The sequence below is a fragment of the Haliotis cracherodii genome, unplaced genomic scaffold (assembly GCF_022045235.1).
Source record: "Haliotis cracherodii isolate W230 unplaced genomic scaffold, xgHalCrac1.p SCAF_13, whole genome shotgun sequence".
In the NCBI taxonomy this organism is placed as follows: domain Eukaryota; kingdom Metazoa; phylum Mollusca; class Gastropoda; order Lepetellida; family Haliotidae; genus Haliotis; species Haliotis cracherodii.
The window spans coordinates 16,550,531-16,570,000 of record NW_027266268.1 but is presented as its reverse complement, the minus strand read 5'-3'; the positions used below and the strand labels follow the sequence as shown (position 1 = coordinate 16,570,000).

The 19,470-nt window shown below is 38.0% G+C and overlaps 1 protein-coding gene across 1 annotated transcript in view; it reads left to right on the top strand.

Moving 5' to 3' along the window:
• The window catches only part of LOC139458477 (uncharacterized), a 23,001-nt gene extending 4,226 nt beyond the window's left edge, over nucleotides 1–18,775 (top strand). Inside the window, exon 3 of the mRNA XM_071239914.1 lies at nucleotides 18,657–18,775. Coding sequence (XP_071096015.1) covers nucleotides 18,657–18,775 — 119 coding nt within the window. The remainder of the gene's footprint in view (nucleotides 1–18,656) is intronic.
• Nucleotides 18,776–19,470: the final 695 nt, after the last annotated feature.

Sequence of the window (19,470 nt, the reverse complement as noted above, 5' to 3'; positions counted from 1 at the left end):
GAAGGTAGTCAGGCAGGTAGACGAGGCAGGAAGGACGTCACGTATTGAAGGTAGTCAGATAGGTTGATGAGGCAGGAAGGACGTCAAGTGTTGAAGGTAGTCAGGCAGGTAGACGAGGCAGGAAGGACGTCACGTATTGAAGGTAGTCAGACAGGTAGATGAGGCAGGCAGGAAGGACGTCACGTGTTGAAGGTAGTCAGGCAGGTAGACGAGGCAGGAAGGACGTCACGTATTGAAGGTAGTCAGACAGGTAGATGAGGCAGGAAGGACGTCAAGTGTTGAAGGTAGTCAGGCAGGTAGACGAGGCAGGAAGGACGTCACGTATTGAAGGTAGTCAGACAGGTAGACGAGGCAGGAAGGCGGCCAAGCGTTGAAAGTAGTCAGACAGGTAGATGAGGCACTAGGGAAGTCACGTATTGAAGGTAGTCAGACAGGTAGATTAGGCAGGAAGGACGTCGCGTGTTGAAGGTATTCAGATAGGTTGATGAGGCAGGAAGGACGTCACGTGTTGAAGGTAGTCAGACAGGTAGATGAGGCAGGAAGGACGTCAGGTGTTGAAGGTAGTCAGACAGGTAGATGAGGCACTGGGGAAGTCACGTATTGAAGGTAGTCAGACAGGCAGGTGAAGGACGACCACAAACTGTGTATAAACTCTTGACCATATGACGAACCTCAACCAAGAAGGGCAAAACGTTTTGGCGATAAAATAGATACTGCCTTGTGGTATCTACACGTCCATAAGATTCACTCAATTTACCGTCCTTTACATGTTTCTTATTGAGGTATACAGTACAGGGATTAACCGCAACAAAACATATAAAAATTATAGGAATATTGTTTTGTCTACTGTCAGTAAAGAAAACGATGATTCTGAAAAAAAAATGTTGTTATTTAAATTTAAACACATACAGGTGTAAAGTAATTGGAACTGCCTGTCCTTCTAAAGTATTTATTACGCTTCAAATTTCTAAAGTACATGAGTGAGTGAGTGAGTTTGGTTTTACGCCACTTTTAGCAATATTCCAGCAATATCACGGCGGGGGACACCAGAAATGGGCTTCACACATTGTACCCATGTCGGGAATCGAACCCGGGTCTTCGGCGTGACGAGCGAACGCCTTAACCAGCGGCTACCCGACCTCCCCCTAAAGTACATGAAGTCACTCATTGCATCCAAACTAAAAGCTGATGTTAATTAATGAACAATATTATTTTGTTTACTTGTAACATGTAAACAATATGCCCTGAAGGGCTGGGACGAGTCCAAATCTACTACCCGGGTATCCGACCCCCTATTACCCGACCCTACCCGGGTAGCCACTGCTGGTCACAAGAGTTAGGAACAAGATGTCTGATTGGGAATTGTTTCACTGCAGCCCAGGCAGTACCTGTAGATACTTGTATAAAAAGATCTGATCATGCGTACACGGAACTTGACTGAAGCGTTATCCTTACTCAAACATATGCAAGTCAAAAGGAATGGATGGATCGTCAGAAAGAAGTGTAACGACAGAACTGTAGTGAGTTTTTATCATTAATCAATAATTCACATGACTAACCACGGATCCGGGTAGTCCTGTGGGTAGGACGCCTACATGAGTAGGATCCGGGTTACCCGTCCCAGCCCTTATGCCCCGACACGTCTGTCCGCGTGGTGTTGTACAGAGGTGCCCGTGGGTTAGGACAACTGAGTGGGTGAGTGAGTATGGTTTTACGCCGCTTTTAGAAATATTCCAGCAATATCACGGCGGGGTTCACCAGAAATGGGCTTCACACATTGTACCCATGTCGGAAATCGAACCCGGGTCTTCGGCGTGACGAGCGAAAGCTTTAACCACTAGGCTACACGACCGCCCCGGTGTTGTACAAAGGTACGCGGAGTAAATAAGTGTACGTAAGAAAAACAACTAAATTGGTCCAAATAGGATAACAACAGGGAAGGGTCGCCTTGATTTGCCGCATCTATTGTCAGACAGTCAACGTGTGTATCTAGACAGTGGTGTCGTTTTAGAAATATGACTGATCGGATTATAAACATGTCTATTTACGGACGGAAAGACTTGCAGCCAATCACAAGAAATGGAACTCACGTTCTTCGGTGAAATTGGCCAACCTAAACCGACAGCGTATATTCAAAATCACCACTGGTTTAAATACGAAAGCCTTTTCCCGCAAAATACAAGATGTCCTTATGGAAAAATATCTGATAAGCTGGCAGGAACTTTTATAGAAATATAATGTTCATACTGGTTCAAGCAAACCCCGTATGTATAGGATGTTTAAAGATTTTTATTACTGTGAGAACTATGGCGAGAGCTATATGCCCCGGAGTTACAGCTCTGCCTTAACAAAATTTACATGGGGTATTGCGCCTTTAAGGATCGAAGCAGGCAGATATATTAATTTAAAGGTTGAAGACAGAATGTGCTTTAACTGTAATGATCATCTTGACGATGAAAAACATGTTTTATTCCAATGTCCACTCACCGATGATCTAAGATCTTTTTAAACCTGTCTAAACCCGTGTCCTTTTTAAACATGAGGCATATGTTACTGCCAAAACTTCTTTTTAATATTACAACGCAAAAAGCTATTGCTAAATGGGTAAAACATTCGTATCTGTATATATCATCAAGTTTTGTGTATCGTCTGTCATTACTATATATGAGTGGCGCTATATTATTATTTTTATGTATAAACGTATATTTTATGCAATGTTTTTTTTATGACATACACCGGTAAGACGAAAGTAAAATACTATTATTATGCTGTATGTCTATTTGTTAAGAATAGGTATTGACGTCAAGCATGCAGATTGATTTGTTTGTTTGTTTGTTGTTTAACGCCGCACTCAGCAATATTCCATTATATGACGGCGGTCTGTAAATAATCGAATCTGGACCAGACAATCCGGTGATTGACATCATGAACATCGATCCACGCAATTGGAAACGATGACATGCATCAATCAAGTCAGCAACCCTGAACACCCGATCCTGTTAGTCGCCTCTTACGACAAGCATAGTCACCATTTACGGCAAGCATGGGTTGCTGAAGACCTATTCTACCCTGGATCTTCACGGGTCTATGCAAATTGAGAGATCAATAGCAGTGAGTGCGTGAGTGAGTGAGTTGGGTTTAACCTCGATTCGAACAGTATTCCAGGTATATCATGGCGTTTCAGATAAATGTCGGACAAATGACGTCAGGTCTAAGACGTTTACCACTTTGGTGATACCCACAAGTGCGGTTCTTGCAAACCTAGAAACATATTCGGGACAAACCGGGATTCGAACCCACAATCTTAGTTTCGTGGCGTGCCCGAGGTACGCAACTCTGCACAGGGAATTGCGGCGCCTTTGACGACTGGGCCACCCGTGGTGCCAAAGTGAGGACAAACCAACCAAGATGAATCGTTTTATAGGTTTATAGACGTCCCTCGTGGTTAGGGACATTGATTCAAGGCCACGCCGCAAACCTTCGTTCAAACATTTTAAGCGAATTACATTTAACCCAACCATGAATTAGGTCAATCAGAGGTATAAAATCACAATAAACCCCTTCTGATTGGAACAGCCAATTTAGCGGTCCCATCACCGCTTAAGCTAAAATTCATAGAATAGTATTTGTAACAATTGCAATGCTGTGGTAACTGCAGTATTCAAAGGATGTGTGGCAATACATTTCGTTCAGAAGACACGATAGAAGTCTACAAAGAGATTGTATTTTAAGTTTCTGAGGATCACAGAGTGCTTGGAATGTGGCGCTTTTCTATATACAACTGTGACGTCATATATTTTGCGTCACAATGAGCGATATGATGTCATAATGGTGACGCGCCTTTTAGAACGAAAGCTTTGTAAAGCTTGCTTAGTTTTCTTTAGGGGTGCCGAACCCATCAAGTTGCCGTGCTTATATGCTTTCAATGGCTGTCATATATGGCAGTATCAGTGTAAACAAACTGCTTGAGCATATACATCGTCTATTTTGTTTCAAGGCTGTTGCCAGTCATTCCGTAATTAAGATCGACAACCCACTCAAAAAACTTGACTTCACTCAATATTTTTTCTGACACAAAAGAGTTTGCGTTTTGTTAGTCATGGTAGAATGGAGATATAAAAGATATAAAGATATAACATATAAAGTTACCTTTAGATTTATCCGCTCTAAATTGAATGTGGGACCGAACGCGCTCTACATTGAAAACACAGTATATTTATCAGCTAATTAGCATTTATCAGTATAAAATCATTGATGTCTGTTTGTTTTGCATAGCCTTTTTGCAAAACTAATGCCAGATGTTTTTTATATGGAAATTTATGCTAAAGATGCGGCAATATTCCGACCACATCGTAACCGATTTATTAGGGATAATTATAGTCGCCTGCAAAAATACAAATATACGCTCTGCATATATTATGTGTTCTTTGCCGATGTGTGTTATCATGCTAATAGTGTGTCACGATACGTTGAACTAGTGTTGGTTTCGCGTGTGTAGTATCCATACTATTAACTTTATCTGAGCTTGTGTAAATAAATGATTTGTTTTATGTAAACAATTGTATTATATTTAATCACTACACATGTCAGTCAATGCATGGGTGATCATTAAGGCCCGTTCCTTGTGCTCAATCAGAAGAAAAACTCAACTGTGCTTATGTAGATTTAAAATAATTGAAAATGAATATAAATTTGGACGGTAGTGTGATTTCGCAGTTTCAGCGTGTGTTTTACGTAAAAGGGTTTCAGAGTTACATGTGAACCAAATTCCAAAATTGTGTTGCGGCGGAATGTAAATTTAAAATCTTATTGAACTGAAAATTATCGCCAAGGCACTTATTGTTATGGTAACGGATTCTGAGATGTAAAATGCTTACTTGTGCAACATCATCAACAAGGACCACATTTATAGGCAGATGATGATGCCTTGTTGAAACCTATAATAATCATTATCTTTTACACAAAGCGTCAGCTCGATCATAGGAATTTAGCTGTCGGGCTTATTGTTTTTAGCAAATTGCCATTATTAAATTTGAGCTCCATTGTATTGCAGCATGTGTTACCAAAATATCAGGGTTCTGAGAATAATCAAATTCCACAATTGACGAATATTTTCTGAAGAAATAACTATTGTATTAAACACCTTCGTAAAGGTTCCGCTCTCTGATCAGCGTTGTTTCTGAAATCCAAATTATTACCATTTCCACAATTGAAAGATGTCAATAGATGGCTATAAACATGAATATAGCATCCATTATGCGTTTTATTAATATTTATCATGAAAATCTTTTAGTTTTGCGAGCACTCTGCTAATTGGCCAGGTTCGGCTGATGGGGAATCGTTTGAAGTCATTTAATTTATCTGCTTGTGTACGCGTATGGGAAGTCTCCTTATGCAATTTCTACAATGAATTTTGGATTTCGATTCTGAATGGTCAGTCAGAGTGAGTGAGTGAGTTTGGTTTTACGCCGCTTTTAACAATATTCCAGTTATATCACGGCGTGTCAACTTAATGTGGGAGGAAAGCCCGAAGTGATGCAAGTCTCAGACGTTTACCACTTCGGTAAAAACCCACGAGCACGGTTATGGTGCTGACAAACCTAGAAACATAATCGGGGCGAACCGGGACTCGAACCCACAATCATAGGTTACTGGCGTGACCAAGGGACGCAACTCTGCACAGCGAATCTCGGCGCCTTTGACGACTGGGCCACCCGAGGCGACTGGGCCACCCGTGCCCCCGGTCAGTCAGAGATATCAAATCATAAAAAACACCCCTGACTGAAACGGCTAATTTGACGACCGCATCACCGCGGAAGTATGGCAAGCCCTTTTCACATTTATTACGGAATTACAGATATCTTCAATTGTTTTAAAGATATCTTAAATTGAATTGAAGATATCTTGAATCGAATTGAAGATATCTAATAAGCAGATAATTGTAGATACCTGCAATAGAATTTAAGATATCACGAAATGAATTAAGGATTTGGTGAAGCGTATTACTGATATCTTGAAAAGAATTGCTGATATCTTAAATTCGATTATTGATATCAAATAAGGTTTAAAGATATCCAAATGTCATGTTTTGTTGTGATGTCAATAATTCAATTCCTGATATCTTGAAACAAAATACAGATATCAATAATTGATTATTGATATCTTCAATTGTTGCCATTATTACAGATGTTACATTAATAATGTTACTTAAATTAGATAACTGATATCAATAATTGATATAAAGATATCATCAAAATTATTAATGATATCTTTAATTGGAATTTTGATATCAGTAACGGTCAGAATTAATGATATCTTGAATTGAATTAAAGATATCTCAAATTGAATGGAAGATATCTGTATTGCATTTGTGGATATGTATAACTTATTTCAAGATATCTTGAATTGAATTTGATTGATGGTAATTGTGATATCTTAAATACATTTAGAGATATCGCAAACTAATTTGTTGATATCACCGTAACATTTTAAGACATCAGTAATTGTATTATGGATATCAGAAATGAATTTAAGATATCTTTGATTACTATTTTATATCTTAAAAACATATTTGATATCTTTAAAAAATACCGATATCTTTAAAACAATTGAAGATATCTGTAATTCCGTAATAAAAATGAAAACGGCTTGCCATACGGAAGAGAATCCCAAATGTTTCTTTCTCGGTCATAAAACTCCACATCCAGAATCTTTCTATTATATTAGCGGATACCTTTGTACTTGCTTTTCATGCTCATGATAAAGGGGCTCTGTATTCGGTAGGGATTTCTTATGATTATGGAAATAGCTTTGTCGCTTTCATTAATATAATTATATACTTATGATTCATATTCTATCGGGGCGCACTGGGGACTCAGTCGTCTAAGGCGCCGCGATTCGCGTCCCTTGGACACGCCAGAAACGTATGATTGTGGGTTCGAGTCCCGGTTCGCCCCGATTATGTTTCTAGGTTTGTCAGCACCATACCCGTGCTCGTGGGTTTCATGGAAGTGGTAAACGTCTGAGACCTGCATCACTTCGGCCTTTCCTTCCACATTAAGGAGACACGCCGTGATATAACTTGAATATTGTTAAAAGCGGCGTTAAATCCAACTCACTCACACAAATTCTCTCGGCCATGTAGTGCGCATGAGTCAATATTGCACTTGGTAAGTACATCTGATGTTTACTTTGCACTCGGTGAACACATTTGGTGTAAACATCGCACATTTTCCTTGCCGAAACTGTCCAGCTGCGATGTCTTGCTCGACAAACTGAAGAACAGTGGAACAACGTCGTCGGGTGATTACAAGTAAGAGAAGATCGGTGGGCAGTGTATTCAAAGTGTCCCAGAGCACAATCTCTATACCATCAACACGGTAAGTCACGTAACCATCTCAGGGAACGCCGGGCGACATATTTGGCGACGGCAGCGAAAAGATATGGGCGGTGATCTCCCACAGTGGTAGACGTTATGGACCAAAGCTATTGTGACTGAGTCCTACAGCCACACATTGTTCCCATTATGTACCATGCTGACAGAGCCGTGAAGATCCAGGATAGAATAGGTCTTCAGCAACCCATGCTTGTCGTAAGAGGCGACTAACGGGATCGGGTGGTCAGGCTCGCTGACTTGGTTGATGCATATCATCGTATCCCAATTGTGTGGATCGATGCTCATGATATTAATCACTTGATTGTCTGGTCCAGACTCGATTATTAACAGATTGCCGTCATATAGCTGGAATATTGCTGAGTGCGGCTTTAACAACAGACCAACCAACCAAACATGCTGACGTATTGTGTCAGGCAATCCTTGACGCTAATGACAGACACACAACATATTGAGTTCGAATGACCTTGACCTTCAGTTCTCGGTAAAGTCTTCATATTTAATATATAGTCCACTGTTTGCAATATGTCATCAATCATCACATGTTCAGATGTACAGTAAACGTATGTTAATGCCCACACAAAAATATAGATATGCGCTTCTTTTTTTCAGAAGAATATATGTGCCCTTTTTAAGCGCCATCAGTATACATGTCATCGAGTTCCCTTACACATGTACCACTACAATATCTGAATTCAGGTATATTTGAGATTGATTCTGATTCATTATGTTTAATTAAGATGACAAAAATAGAACAACAGCTTTACCGTACTCTGTATTGCAGTAGTTCACTGGTGTGACTGGGCGGGATTAATAACGACACGCTAGGAGCTCTTTAACAAGGCAGTAAAAGCAACCAGTATATTGTGCTCGTAGCATCTGGTGATGATTTACACCTAGAGACAGTCCGGGCCATATCTAATTTGCACTTTATTAATGCAATGTGTACCTTTGCGGTTTGTATATAATTTGTCTCGCTACAAATATTCTCTTCATAATAAAACACAATGCAACAGAAGAAAATAACACGAGGCATTTAAAAATTAGAGTTGTTTTAATTGATTAGGACAGGCAAATGACATGGAAATAACTATACAGTAAACTACGTTTACAACGAAAACGCTTATAACGAACTGACGGATATAACGAAAAGTGTTTTGATCCCGTCCTTTTGCTGTATATATGCTGTATATATGCTTATACCGAACTACGGTTATAAGAAACTAAAATTTGTGGTCCCTTTGTGTTCGTTATAACCGTAGTTTACTGTACTTCGATATTTTATATGATGTTTGAAATCACATGAAACCGAGATCAATTCTGGTCAAGGGACATTAGGCACTGTCAGCAAATAATGCATCTGTGTGAGAATCGAACCTTGTCTTCTATGTGTCGAATGAACACACCACCTACAGGGTCACCCTGTCACCAAAGTATTCAATCGAACCACCAAGAGTGACAGATTTAAACGTTAACGCGCTGGTGTTTATCCATATAATTATCGAAAGTCGAATGTTTCACATTATATGTTTCTCTAAGCAATCTGAATGTCCTATCGTTTATACAGTCAAGTCTCGTTTATCCGACACTCGTTTTGTGTTAAACTTTACAGGTTGCTTAATTAGAAAAACATATTCCGCCAACAATGTAACATAACAATATGAATATTTATTATATATTTTTTATTACTTGTTTATTTATCGTGAAGTTGTCCGATTTTCGATCACGAACGTTGATACTACTAAATTTCGTTTATCCGACATACTCGTTAATCCGACATAATCATATGCACCATCGGTGTCGGATTAACGGGACTTGACTGTATATGTGTCATTATGACTTTAAGACGTTACGAGACAGCGCGCGGAAAAGAAGAAAGCTCCCGCGCCTTACTTAAAACCAATATGTAGTTATTCACACCTGTACCAATAACACAGGTGTTCGCTTGAAATAAACATCCCACGTGATATATATAAACACCACCCACATACTACTTGAATATTATTGTTAGGGCGATGTTAAAAAACAGTCTAAATACAGGTCGCCAAGGCTTCAAAGTTTAGATTCTGGCTTAATTTGTCAGACGCTGGAGGCAATGCAATGCACAATGCATCCGGAAAAGACAGGGGCATTCACTGTCCAAGTACGTTGAACTTACATTAAAAGAAAAACGAATTGGTTTTAAATGAACACACCCGATTATCACAGAAACTTACCCACTTCCAATATGGATGATGGAGTGAGATGTTGGAATTTTATCTGATTGTCCCAGAAAATGCTTGAAAAATATTATGTTTCAGACTGTAAAAAAAATGAAATTGTCTGTCATAAAAATTATGCTGTTGCAGGGCGTTTTTAGAAAAGAATATTTAGGCTCATTAATTTGATTAAAAATATATCAGATTTTGCAGCTGTAGATGAAATTATCTAGTCTCCAAAATATCCCTAGCCCCTCCCCCAGTGAATCAAATGGTCGGTCTCTTACAAAGGTTTTATTTTGAGGAACTTGATTAAATTGCTTTTATGAATAGTTTTGTAGTGCTCCTGGTTGTATGCAGCATATTTACATGCTTATTAAAAATGTAATATTTTTAGCACGTGTTTATAAATCCGATACTTAACGTTAACCGTGCCATGAGCTGATCAATTGTGTTATAAAAATAGTAATATGTATGTCCCGTATACATGTGTAATATAATACAGGAAACATATGTCAAATATCTAATTGGATTTTCAGGGACAGATTTATTATTTTGATGTTTCGAGTGAGTGAGTGAGTGAGTGAGTGAGTGAGTGTGTGAGTGAGTGAGTGAGTGAGTTGGTGGGTGGCTGGGTGGGTTGAGTGAGTGAGTGAGTTGGTGGGTGGGTGGATGTGTGGGTGTGTGTGCTGGGTGAGTGAGTGAGTGGGTGGGTGGGTGTGTGTGGGGGTGGGGGGTGGGGGGGTGGGGTGGGTGAGTGAGTGAGTATCAGGAGAAAAGAGGCAATTAGGAGGGAAGGTCTCCTGTCGAGATTAAAAGAGGTTTCGCTATATTTTATCCAATAAATCTGACTATAAGGAAACAATACTACAATCTCTTATCGCGTGCAATGAATAGTGAATTGTACATACTTAGCTTCCTAGGTTGTTATATCAAGACAGATGGATAATTTCCCTTGTGTTGACAGAATCATGACGTCAATTCTTTTGTTACTTTTAAGCTTTGGATACAACACGTGACAACATGCGCATTTTAAGGTTGTATAACAAAAAATGGTCCCAACAATGACCTTTGAGAGCATTCCAACACCAAACCTGTAATAATGGTTATAGATTTAAAATACAATTGTTACAACCAAACACTCTTGTTCCCAAAAAGCATCCCTGCCTATAAACATAAAATCTGCCAAACAATTCAGAAAGCCTCAAGATGTTTCAACTCATTACGTTGTAATAAAACGTGAATAGTGAACACGTTTTATAGCCCTACTGTTCACTATGTAGAATAGTGACAAGATTGAAATCAACAACTCTGCATAACAAGAGAATTGACAGACACAGTTCTCGTTACGTGATGAAAAGTAAGCCACACCTGAACTGTCCGAAGCAACAGGTAACACGTTTTCCGTGAACCATTGATGCGTGCCTTATGAAGCGATCAGCTGGTGCCAACATCGTATTCTGTTGATGGTCTAGATTTGGTTGCGGTTCAAGTTTGAGTGAATTATAACCCATATTGAATAGATACGACTTTCATAATAATTCATTGTCAGTGTGAATGTGGTCACGGAAAACCACACCGATTTGCCATTCAACCATGACAACGGTTTCAATACTTGATGTATGCTGCATAACTCTTAAATTAGCACCATACCTCAGGAGTTCCTTATTCAACATTCATTTTATTGATGTGAGAATTTAAATTGTTGGATAGACATTCCTTTGAAGTTGACGGATGACAAAGTAGACACAATTCATGGTCAACAATATCTTTATTTTACTGTAATGACGTTTCGGTTAAAACCTAAAACAAAAATATGATTCCAGCCTTTTATCAACGCCTGATAATAATATTTTCGATATAAACCGCAACTTGTTGCCCTCTCTGACCGGGCAAGTGATGCATGCTTAGTGTTCGTCCAGAGTGAGTGATTGGGTATGGTTTTACGCCGCTTTTAGCAATATTCCAGCAATATCACGGCGGGGGACAACAGAAATGGGCTTCACACATTGTACCCATGTCGGAAATCGAACCCGGGTCTTCGGCGTGACGAGCGAATGCTTTAACCACTAGGATACCCGACCTCCATTGTTCGACCAGAGCTTGAGATGAAGCCCTGATGACTACTGCCCAGAGTTCCACTGGTACAAGCAGTGTATGGTTGGTTGGATGGTTGGTTGGTTGGTTGGTTGGTTAGTTTGTTGTTTAACGCCGCATTGAGCAATATTCCAGCTATATGACGGCGGTCTGTAATTAATCAAGTCTGGACCAGACAATCCAGTGATTGACATCATGAGCATCCATCCACGCAATGGGGATCGATGACATGTATCAACCAAGTCAGCGACCTTGACCACCCGACCCCGTTAGTCGCCTCTCACGACAAGCATAGTCGCCTTTTACGGCAAGCATGGGTTGCTGAAGACCTATTCTACCCCGGATCTTCACGGGTCAGCGGTGTATGTCTTTGCTCCTCTGTAAACACAAAATCACTGCCAATGATAACTGGGGACATGAAAAAGTTATTCTTACTCCTCCAACTGAACATTCTAAATTTAAACTTCCTGGCAAAAGAAAGTATACATTGGAAAATTGGATTTGACCAAAAAATTACAACCTTTATTAAAACATACTAGACTGAAAACAGTCACCGGAACACTGCAAACGGAAGGTTTAAAGTATAACTATGTTACCCGTATGAAATACATCACCATCGATTTCTCGATTTAACTATTTCTGTTTTTTTCACTTGTAGTCATCATAAAACAATCTGAATACTTTTCCTTATTTTAATAATATGAAGATATTAATCTTTGTTTATGTCATAGCATATGTGTTTTTTAAAAGGGAGATATGTATGAATACAAGCCAAATAAATAAGATTCTGTTTTGTGTTCTGTGCAATCCAATAAACAATAAAAACTACCTTCTTTTTAAATGTCTCAACTTCTGAAACGGTAGCAACCTTGTTCGATGATATGAAAAATATCAGTGACGCTGTTTATGTATACGGCTATAAAAAAGCAAGCCTATTAGGTAATAGATGTCATTAAACGTTACAACTGCCATTTAATTCTTGTCCTGCGGGAAACATGCCGAGAAAATGCTTTTCAACTGAACAATTAGTGGACGATTCCTTTTAGGAGCATCCTATTTGCCACCAGCATCAAAACCTACCCTAACCCACCAGAGTACTGAAGCATGGCACCATTAACATTTGACTACCAGACAAGCTTGAAATTGACAACCATACCTGCAACCGACATCTTTTCTGTCCTTTGACAAGATATGATACGCGACACACGGCAACAGGTTGCACTGAACAATGTCAATCGCGTGAGTGGTATCAGCTGTCAATTACTGACATCTACACCTGTTTAAGTGTCCGCGCCGTTGTACACCATCCGACATGTCGCACCCGACAAAGTCGCACCCGATTCCAGGAGTAAATAAACAGCCAAGTTATCACCACTTGTAATCGACACTGATAAAGACACTTAAAGTATGTTTATTTACTATTTCTAATTATGCACGTGTAAAGTATAAAAGGGGGTGGATACTCTTATTGTAGTTTTCAAACATACAAAATTATAGAGGCGTGAACCAAATGAAAAAATGAATGCTAGGATACAGCTAATTTTTTTATACAGATGAATGTACATACATAACTTAGTGTTTTGACCCTAGCCATGCCGAGATCTGCATTTTCATGGATTCGAATCCGAGACTGGATCTGATTATGATCCGTGATCTGTCTCCATACGAGACAATTTCATGTTATGATTGAAGTATACCATCAAAATAAAGGCAGGCAAATTGAAAACGCATGACAATAATTTATTACTGTAATCAAAGCAGCAGGACTCGTATCTGCCGTGTTCTGTTTTTCTATTTATATGGAAAAATATATTACAGTTTTGTTAATAATATAAATCATCAAACAATATTACATAGCAGTTAAAAGATAAATTTGGGTCGGATATAACTGAATAAATAAAGGCATTACGAAGGTATCGTTACATAAATCATCAAACAATATTACCCATAGTTTGACTTTAATTTCATCATTAAACGTCATGAACTTAAATTTCATTAAACCTTAAAACCGAAAGTAATTGTTTAATTTTAAGTACTAATGTAAGTACACAGATATCATACATATCAAAAGAAAGTCAGCATACTTCTCGATCTGATTGTCGCAACCGACAGTTGATGCGGTGTCAATAGGCCTTCACCACATATCCTCGCCCATGGCAGGTTTATTAGCCCAGTGGCCTATGGGCGCTGGACTGATACCGTTGTAACGTGTAACCTCATATCGATGATTACATTGTTTATTGCCTACAAGGGATAAAGTCGCTAACAAGATATAAAGTTGCGCGACAATTCAATTTCATAAATAACTTCATCTTCATACACAACAAAGAAACAATTGCTCTGAAAATCAGTATAACTGCAGGAAATAAACTAATAATGTGTTTATCTTAGTGTTTTAACATGTTCTTAGTTTTTACTTCCGTAAGTACATTCATATCGATAATAAGATCAACGCTACAGCAGAATAATGAAAACGGATGATGGCCGATCTATTGTAAACGTTAAATGATATGTTGCTTAGGCTGAAACCGTTGTCACCAACAAATTTGATAACTGTGTATTTATAATTAAATCTTTATTGTGATGATAATGATGCTCGTCATGCGTGGAAAATATGTCGATGTGACCAACAGCCTTTGGTTTAAACACTTCCCCCCTCTTGTATAGAGTTGGGTTTGAATTCAGTTCATGTGTCCTTCATTTTGTATTCGCATGTTACACTGTCATATTGGATTCGCATGTTTCAACCTTTCACTCATCATATGTTGTATACACTTGTATTATTCACACATTGCATTGTTATATTGTATTTACATGTTCCAACCTTTCACTAATCATATGTTGCATACACTTGTTAAAATCACGTGTCACATTGTCATAATGTATTTACATGTTTCAGCCTTTCATTAATCATATGTTGTATACATCTATATATTCAGACATTACATTGTCATATTGTATTTACATGTTTCAACCTCTCACTAATCATATGTTATATACATCTGTATATTAACATGTTACATTGTCATATTGTATTAACATGTTTCAACCTTTCACTAATCATATGTTCTATACACTTGTTATATTCACACATAACATTGTCGTATTGTATTTACATGTTTCAACCTTTCACTAATCATATGTTGTATACACTTGTTATATTCACAAATTACATTGTCATATTGTATTTACATGTTTCACCCTAAATCACTAATCATATGTTGTGTACACTTGCGATATTCTTATGTTTGCATTGTCATTTTGTATAATGAATAAAAACTCTTTTTTTCCCCACGATCACGGGTATGGTGCCGACAAACCTAGTGACATAATCGGGGCGAACCGGGATTCGAACCCACGATCATATGTACAGGTTTCTGGCATGCCCAAGGGACGCAACTCTGCATAGCGAATTGCGGCTTCTTAAACGACTGGACCCCTTATAGCCATTAAGACCATCGATTAAGGGCGTCACTACCCGTCATTTACTACCCGTTTTTACTTCCGTAAGTACATTCATATCGATAATAAGATCAACGCTACAGCAGAATAATGAAAACGGATGATGGCCGATCTATTGTAAACGTTAAATGATATGTCGCTTAGGCTGAAACCGTTGTCACCAACAAATTTGATAACTGTGTATTTATAATTAAATCTTTATTGTGATGATAATGATGCTCGTCATGCGTGGAAAATATGTCGATGTGACCAACAACCTTTGGTTTAAACACTTCCCCCCTCTTGTATAGAGTTGGGTTTGAATTCAGTTCTTGTGTCCTTCATTTTGTATTCGCATGTTACACTGTCATATTGGATTTACATGTTTCAACATTTCACTCATCATATGTTGTATACACTTGTATTATTCACACATTGCATTGTTATATTGTATTTACATGTTCCAACCTTTCACTAATCATATGTTGCATACACTTGTTAAAATCACGTGTCACATTGTCATATTGTATTTACATGTTTCAGCCTTTCATTAATCATATGTTGTATACATCTATATATTCACACATTACATTGTCATATCATATTTACATGTTTCAACCTTTCACTTATCATATGTTGTATACACTTGTATTATTCACACATTACATTGTCATATTGTATTTACATGTTTCAACCTCTCACTAATCATATGTTATATACATCTGTATATTAACATGTTACATTGTCATATTGTATTAACATGTTTCAACCTTTCACTAATCATATGTTCTATACACTTGTTATATTCACACATAACATTGTCGTATTGTATTTACATGTTTCAACCTTTCACTAATCATATGTTGTATACACTTGTTATATTCACAAATTACATTGTCATATTGTATTTACATGTTTCAACCTTTCACTAATCATATGTTGTGTACACTTGCGATATTCATATGTTTGCATTGTCATTTTGTATAATGAATAAAAACTCTTTTTTTCCCCACGATCACGGGTATGGTGCCGACAAACCTAGTGACATAATCGGGGCGAACCGGGATTCGAACCCACGACCATATGTACAGGTTTCTGGCATGCCCAAGGGACGCAACTCTGCATAGCGAATTGCGGCTTCTTAAACGACTGGGCCCCTTATAGCCATTAAGACCATCGATTAAGGGCGTCACTACCCGTCATGGAGCTGTTCTCCCTCACCTACAAGTACAAGGATTTCGAAGTTGTTCGAATCCCAAATTCTGATCAATTTGTATTGATGTGTTAGTTGAATACGAGTGAGATTGTGACCATGGTGTTATACATGTTTAACAAGATTTCAACTAAATCCATCAAGAATACATGGGCTTAATACATTCAACAACGAAGGTGGCAAAACCCAGATGCTACGCGCGAAAAGGGAGCTCATCACTTACAACCTCTTTACAACCTCAAATTTTAAAATAGCTTTAGAAACTGACAGATATAGTAAAACAGACCGTTCACTCAGATTCTGTAACTTTTGTAGTAGTTAGGGAGTAAGGGTTGAATTCCATGTACTCTTTAATTGTAATTTATATTCTGCCCAAAGACAAAAATACCTTGTTAATCTTCCTATGCCTACTCATTACAGTAATTCTCATGTAATAAATATTCTTAGTAATTATAATGAGCAAACATTATTTCTAGTTTGTAAATTCTTATATTATGCTCACAAAATAATTAATGATAAATTCTGTGCCCTGTAAATGTCATGCTCACATGTCTGTATTTTGGGCCATTGGCCTTTTACTGAATAAACATGTCTGTCTGTCTGTCTGTATTGTCTGGTCCAAACCTTTTTTACTAACAGACCGCCGTCACATAGCAGGAATGTTGCTAAGTGTGGAGTTAAACAAAAACAAACAACTCCCATTGGGGCGTAAACGTCAAGAGCTATCTACACTAACATATGTAATCCTAGCTTTCCCAAGCGTATGAAACAAGACAAAACTGGACAAATGTGTTAGCGACATATTATCCCGACACAGACTTCAGTTGTCACATAATGTATTGATTACATTTCATGCTCTGCTTCCAATAACGTCAGACTGTTAACTGCTATTATCGTTGCCTGACCATGTGACTAAATAAAAGCGACAAAAACAATTTCCATAATCATAGAAATTCGCAACTAAAAGCATTGTTTTTTATGATTATTGAAATGTTTCTGTTGCTTTTGTTTACTAATGATATTGTTACCCCATATTGACAAACTTTTTTTGGTGTTAATAAGTAATCCATATTTATATTCGGACACCAAGTAACTTAACAAATAGGTCTTCAGCAACCCATATGCATGCTTGCCGTAAAAGGCGACTAATCTTGTCGACAAACCGGATCGGTTGTCAGGCTCGCTGACTTGGTTGATGCATGTCATCGTATCCCAATTGCGTGGATCGATGCTCATGATGCCAATCACTGGATTGTCTGGTCCAGATTCGATTATTTACAGACCGCCGTCATACAGCTCGAATATTGTTAAGCGCACCAATATATACACTAAGGAATTTGATGACAAGATTCAAGGTGGTTCGGAGATTTACAAATCTTAATAAATAAATAAATAAATAGATAAATAGATTTATTTATTTATTTATTTATTTATTTATTTATTTATTTATTTATTTATTTATTTATTTATTTATTTATTTATTTATTTATTTATTTATTATTTGTAAATCTCCGAACCACCTTGAACCTTGTCATCAAATTTCTTAGTATACATATTGGTGCGCTTCTTACCTCCTTAAACTGCATAATCATATCATTTAATCATTTTTTTTTGTTTCGAGTGATGACCCGACAAACGGTTACTACAAATTACACTTTTAGCTCCGTACATAAATCTGTCCAGTGAAAAATATCTCATTATCTCTCATTCCTCACGCTAATATATATCACATCAGGCAACACAACACGACAACCGTCTCCCAGTTAATCGTCGATTCCAGTAATTTGCGTAATGCAGGCTTACGATCAAATGCTAAGAATCAGTAAAATTATAGTCTCAACTGTTTGGCTATGTTTTTTATCACCTCAGCCACGGCGCCTTTAACTGATTCACCTGACAGGTAAGCACAGGTGCAAAATAGCGCGGTGTCTTTGATCTTTCTTTTGAATCAATCAGATACCTTTGCCCCCACCCACAATGTTTAGTCAGTGTTGTTCTTCTCCCTTGATTTATGCAGCGTCTGGCGCAGCATGGCATAAAGAGATTTGACGTAGCTTGTGTCGTTTCAGATGTCTATTATCGAGCAAAAGAAGATGTACCCTTGCTATGTAATTATATATTTCTTGATTTATTTTATTACAAACTTGTAAATGATAAACATCAAAGTTGAATATGATGCCACACATCATACGCGAATGCCTATTTTTAATGCAAATTTATTATTAATATTATTATCGAAAGATTAAAATAAAAATGCAGCAAAGAGGGTTTTGGGTGATCCTGGCACAGTCAGACTGCTTATTCTCATCATCAGCTCAGGGCCCTTATATTACCCCCTCTGCACACAGCCCAGACAGCGAATGGGACTTCTCACAGGAAGCGCTGCCTAGTCAACCCACCCAGAACTTTTCGGAGAATGTGGAGACTCCCTAACACTGCAGCCTTCTGCATTACCTAGATTGTCAGCAGGGCTGTATTCTTGATAGAAAATCCGGGTACTCTCCCAATGTTAGTGAACAGATTGGGAGGTACCAAATCTAGGCACCGAGAACATTCGGGAGTCGTACAACTTGGGAAAGAATGTAAGCGTGACATTTCGAAAAAAAAAAGTTCCGCATATTTGCAATGCTTTTCCTGCATCTTGTCAATCACGTTAGTGTCAAAAGGGACAGAAAATTCAATGATATAAATGATTTCACTGGATTTATCAAAAAGGACAAGATCAGGTTTGTTGGCCTGCATAGGTATCATACTGAATACGGGTTGTTACGACGTATATTGTAATAAAAAGGTAAATTGTAATACTTGCAGCAATACTTTAATGACGATTGTACGATAAACCCTGTACCAGCCCTGACAAGGATAGGTTCTAGTCATTTAAAGCCTTTGATACTAAACTTATAGGTCTCATACTGAATACGGGTTGTTACGACGTATATTGTAATAAAAAGGTAAATTGTAATACTTGCACCAATACTTTAATGACGATTGTACGATAAACCCTGTACCAGCCCTGACAAGGATAGGTTCTAGTCATTTAAAGCCTTTGATACTAAACTTATAAGGTTATTACAATTTACGTAAAAAGTTATTACATTTTACCGCAAGTTGAGATAATAACAATTTAC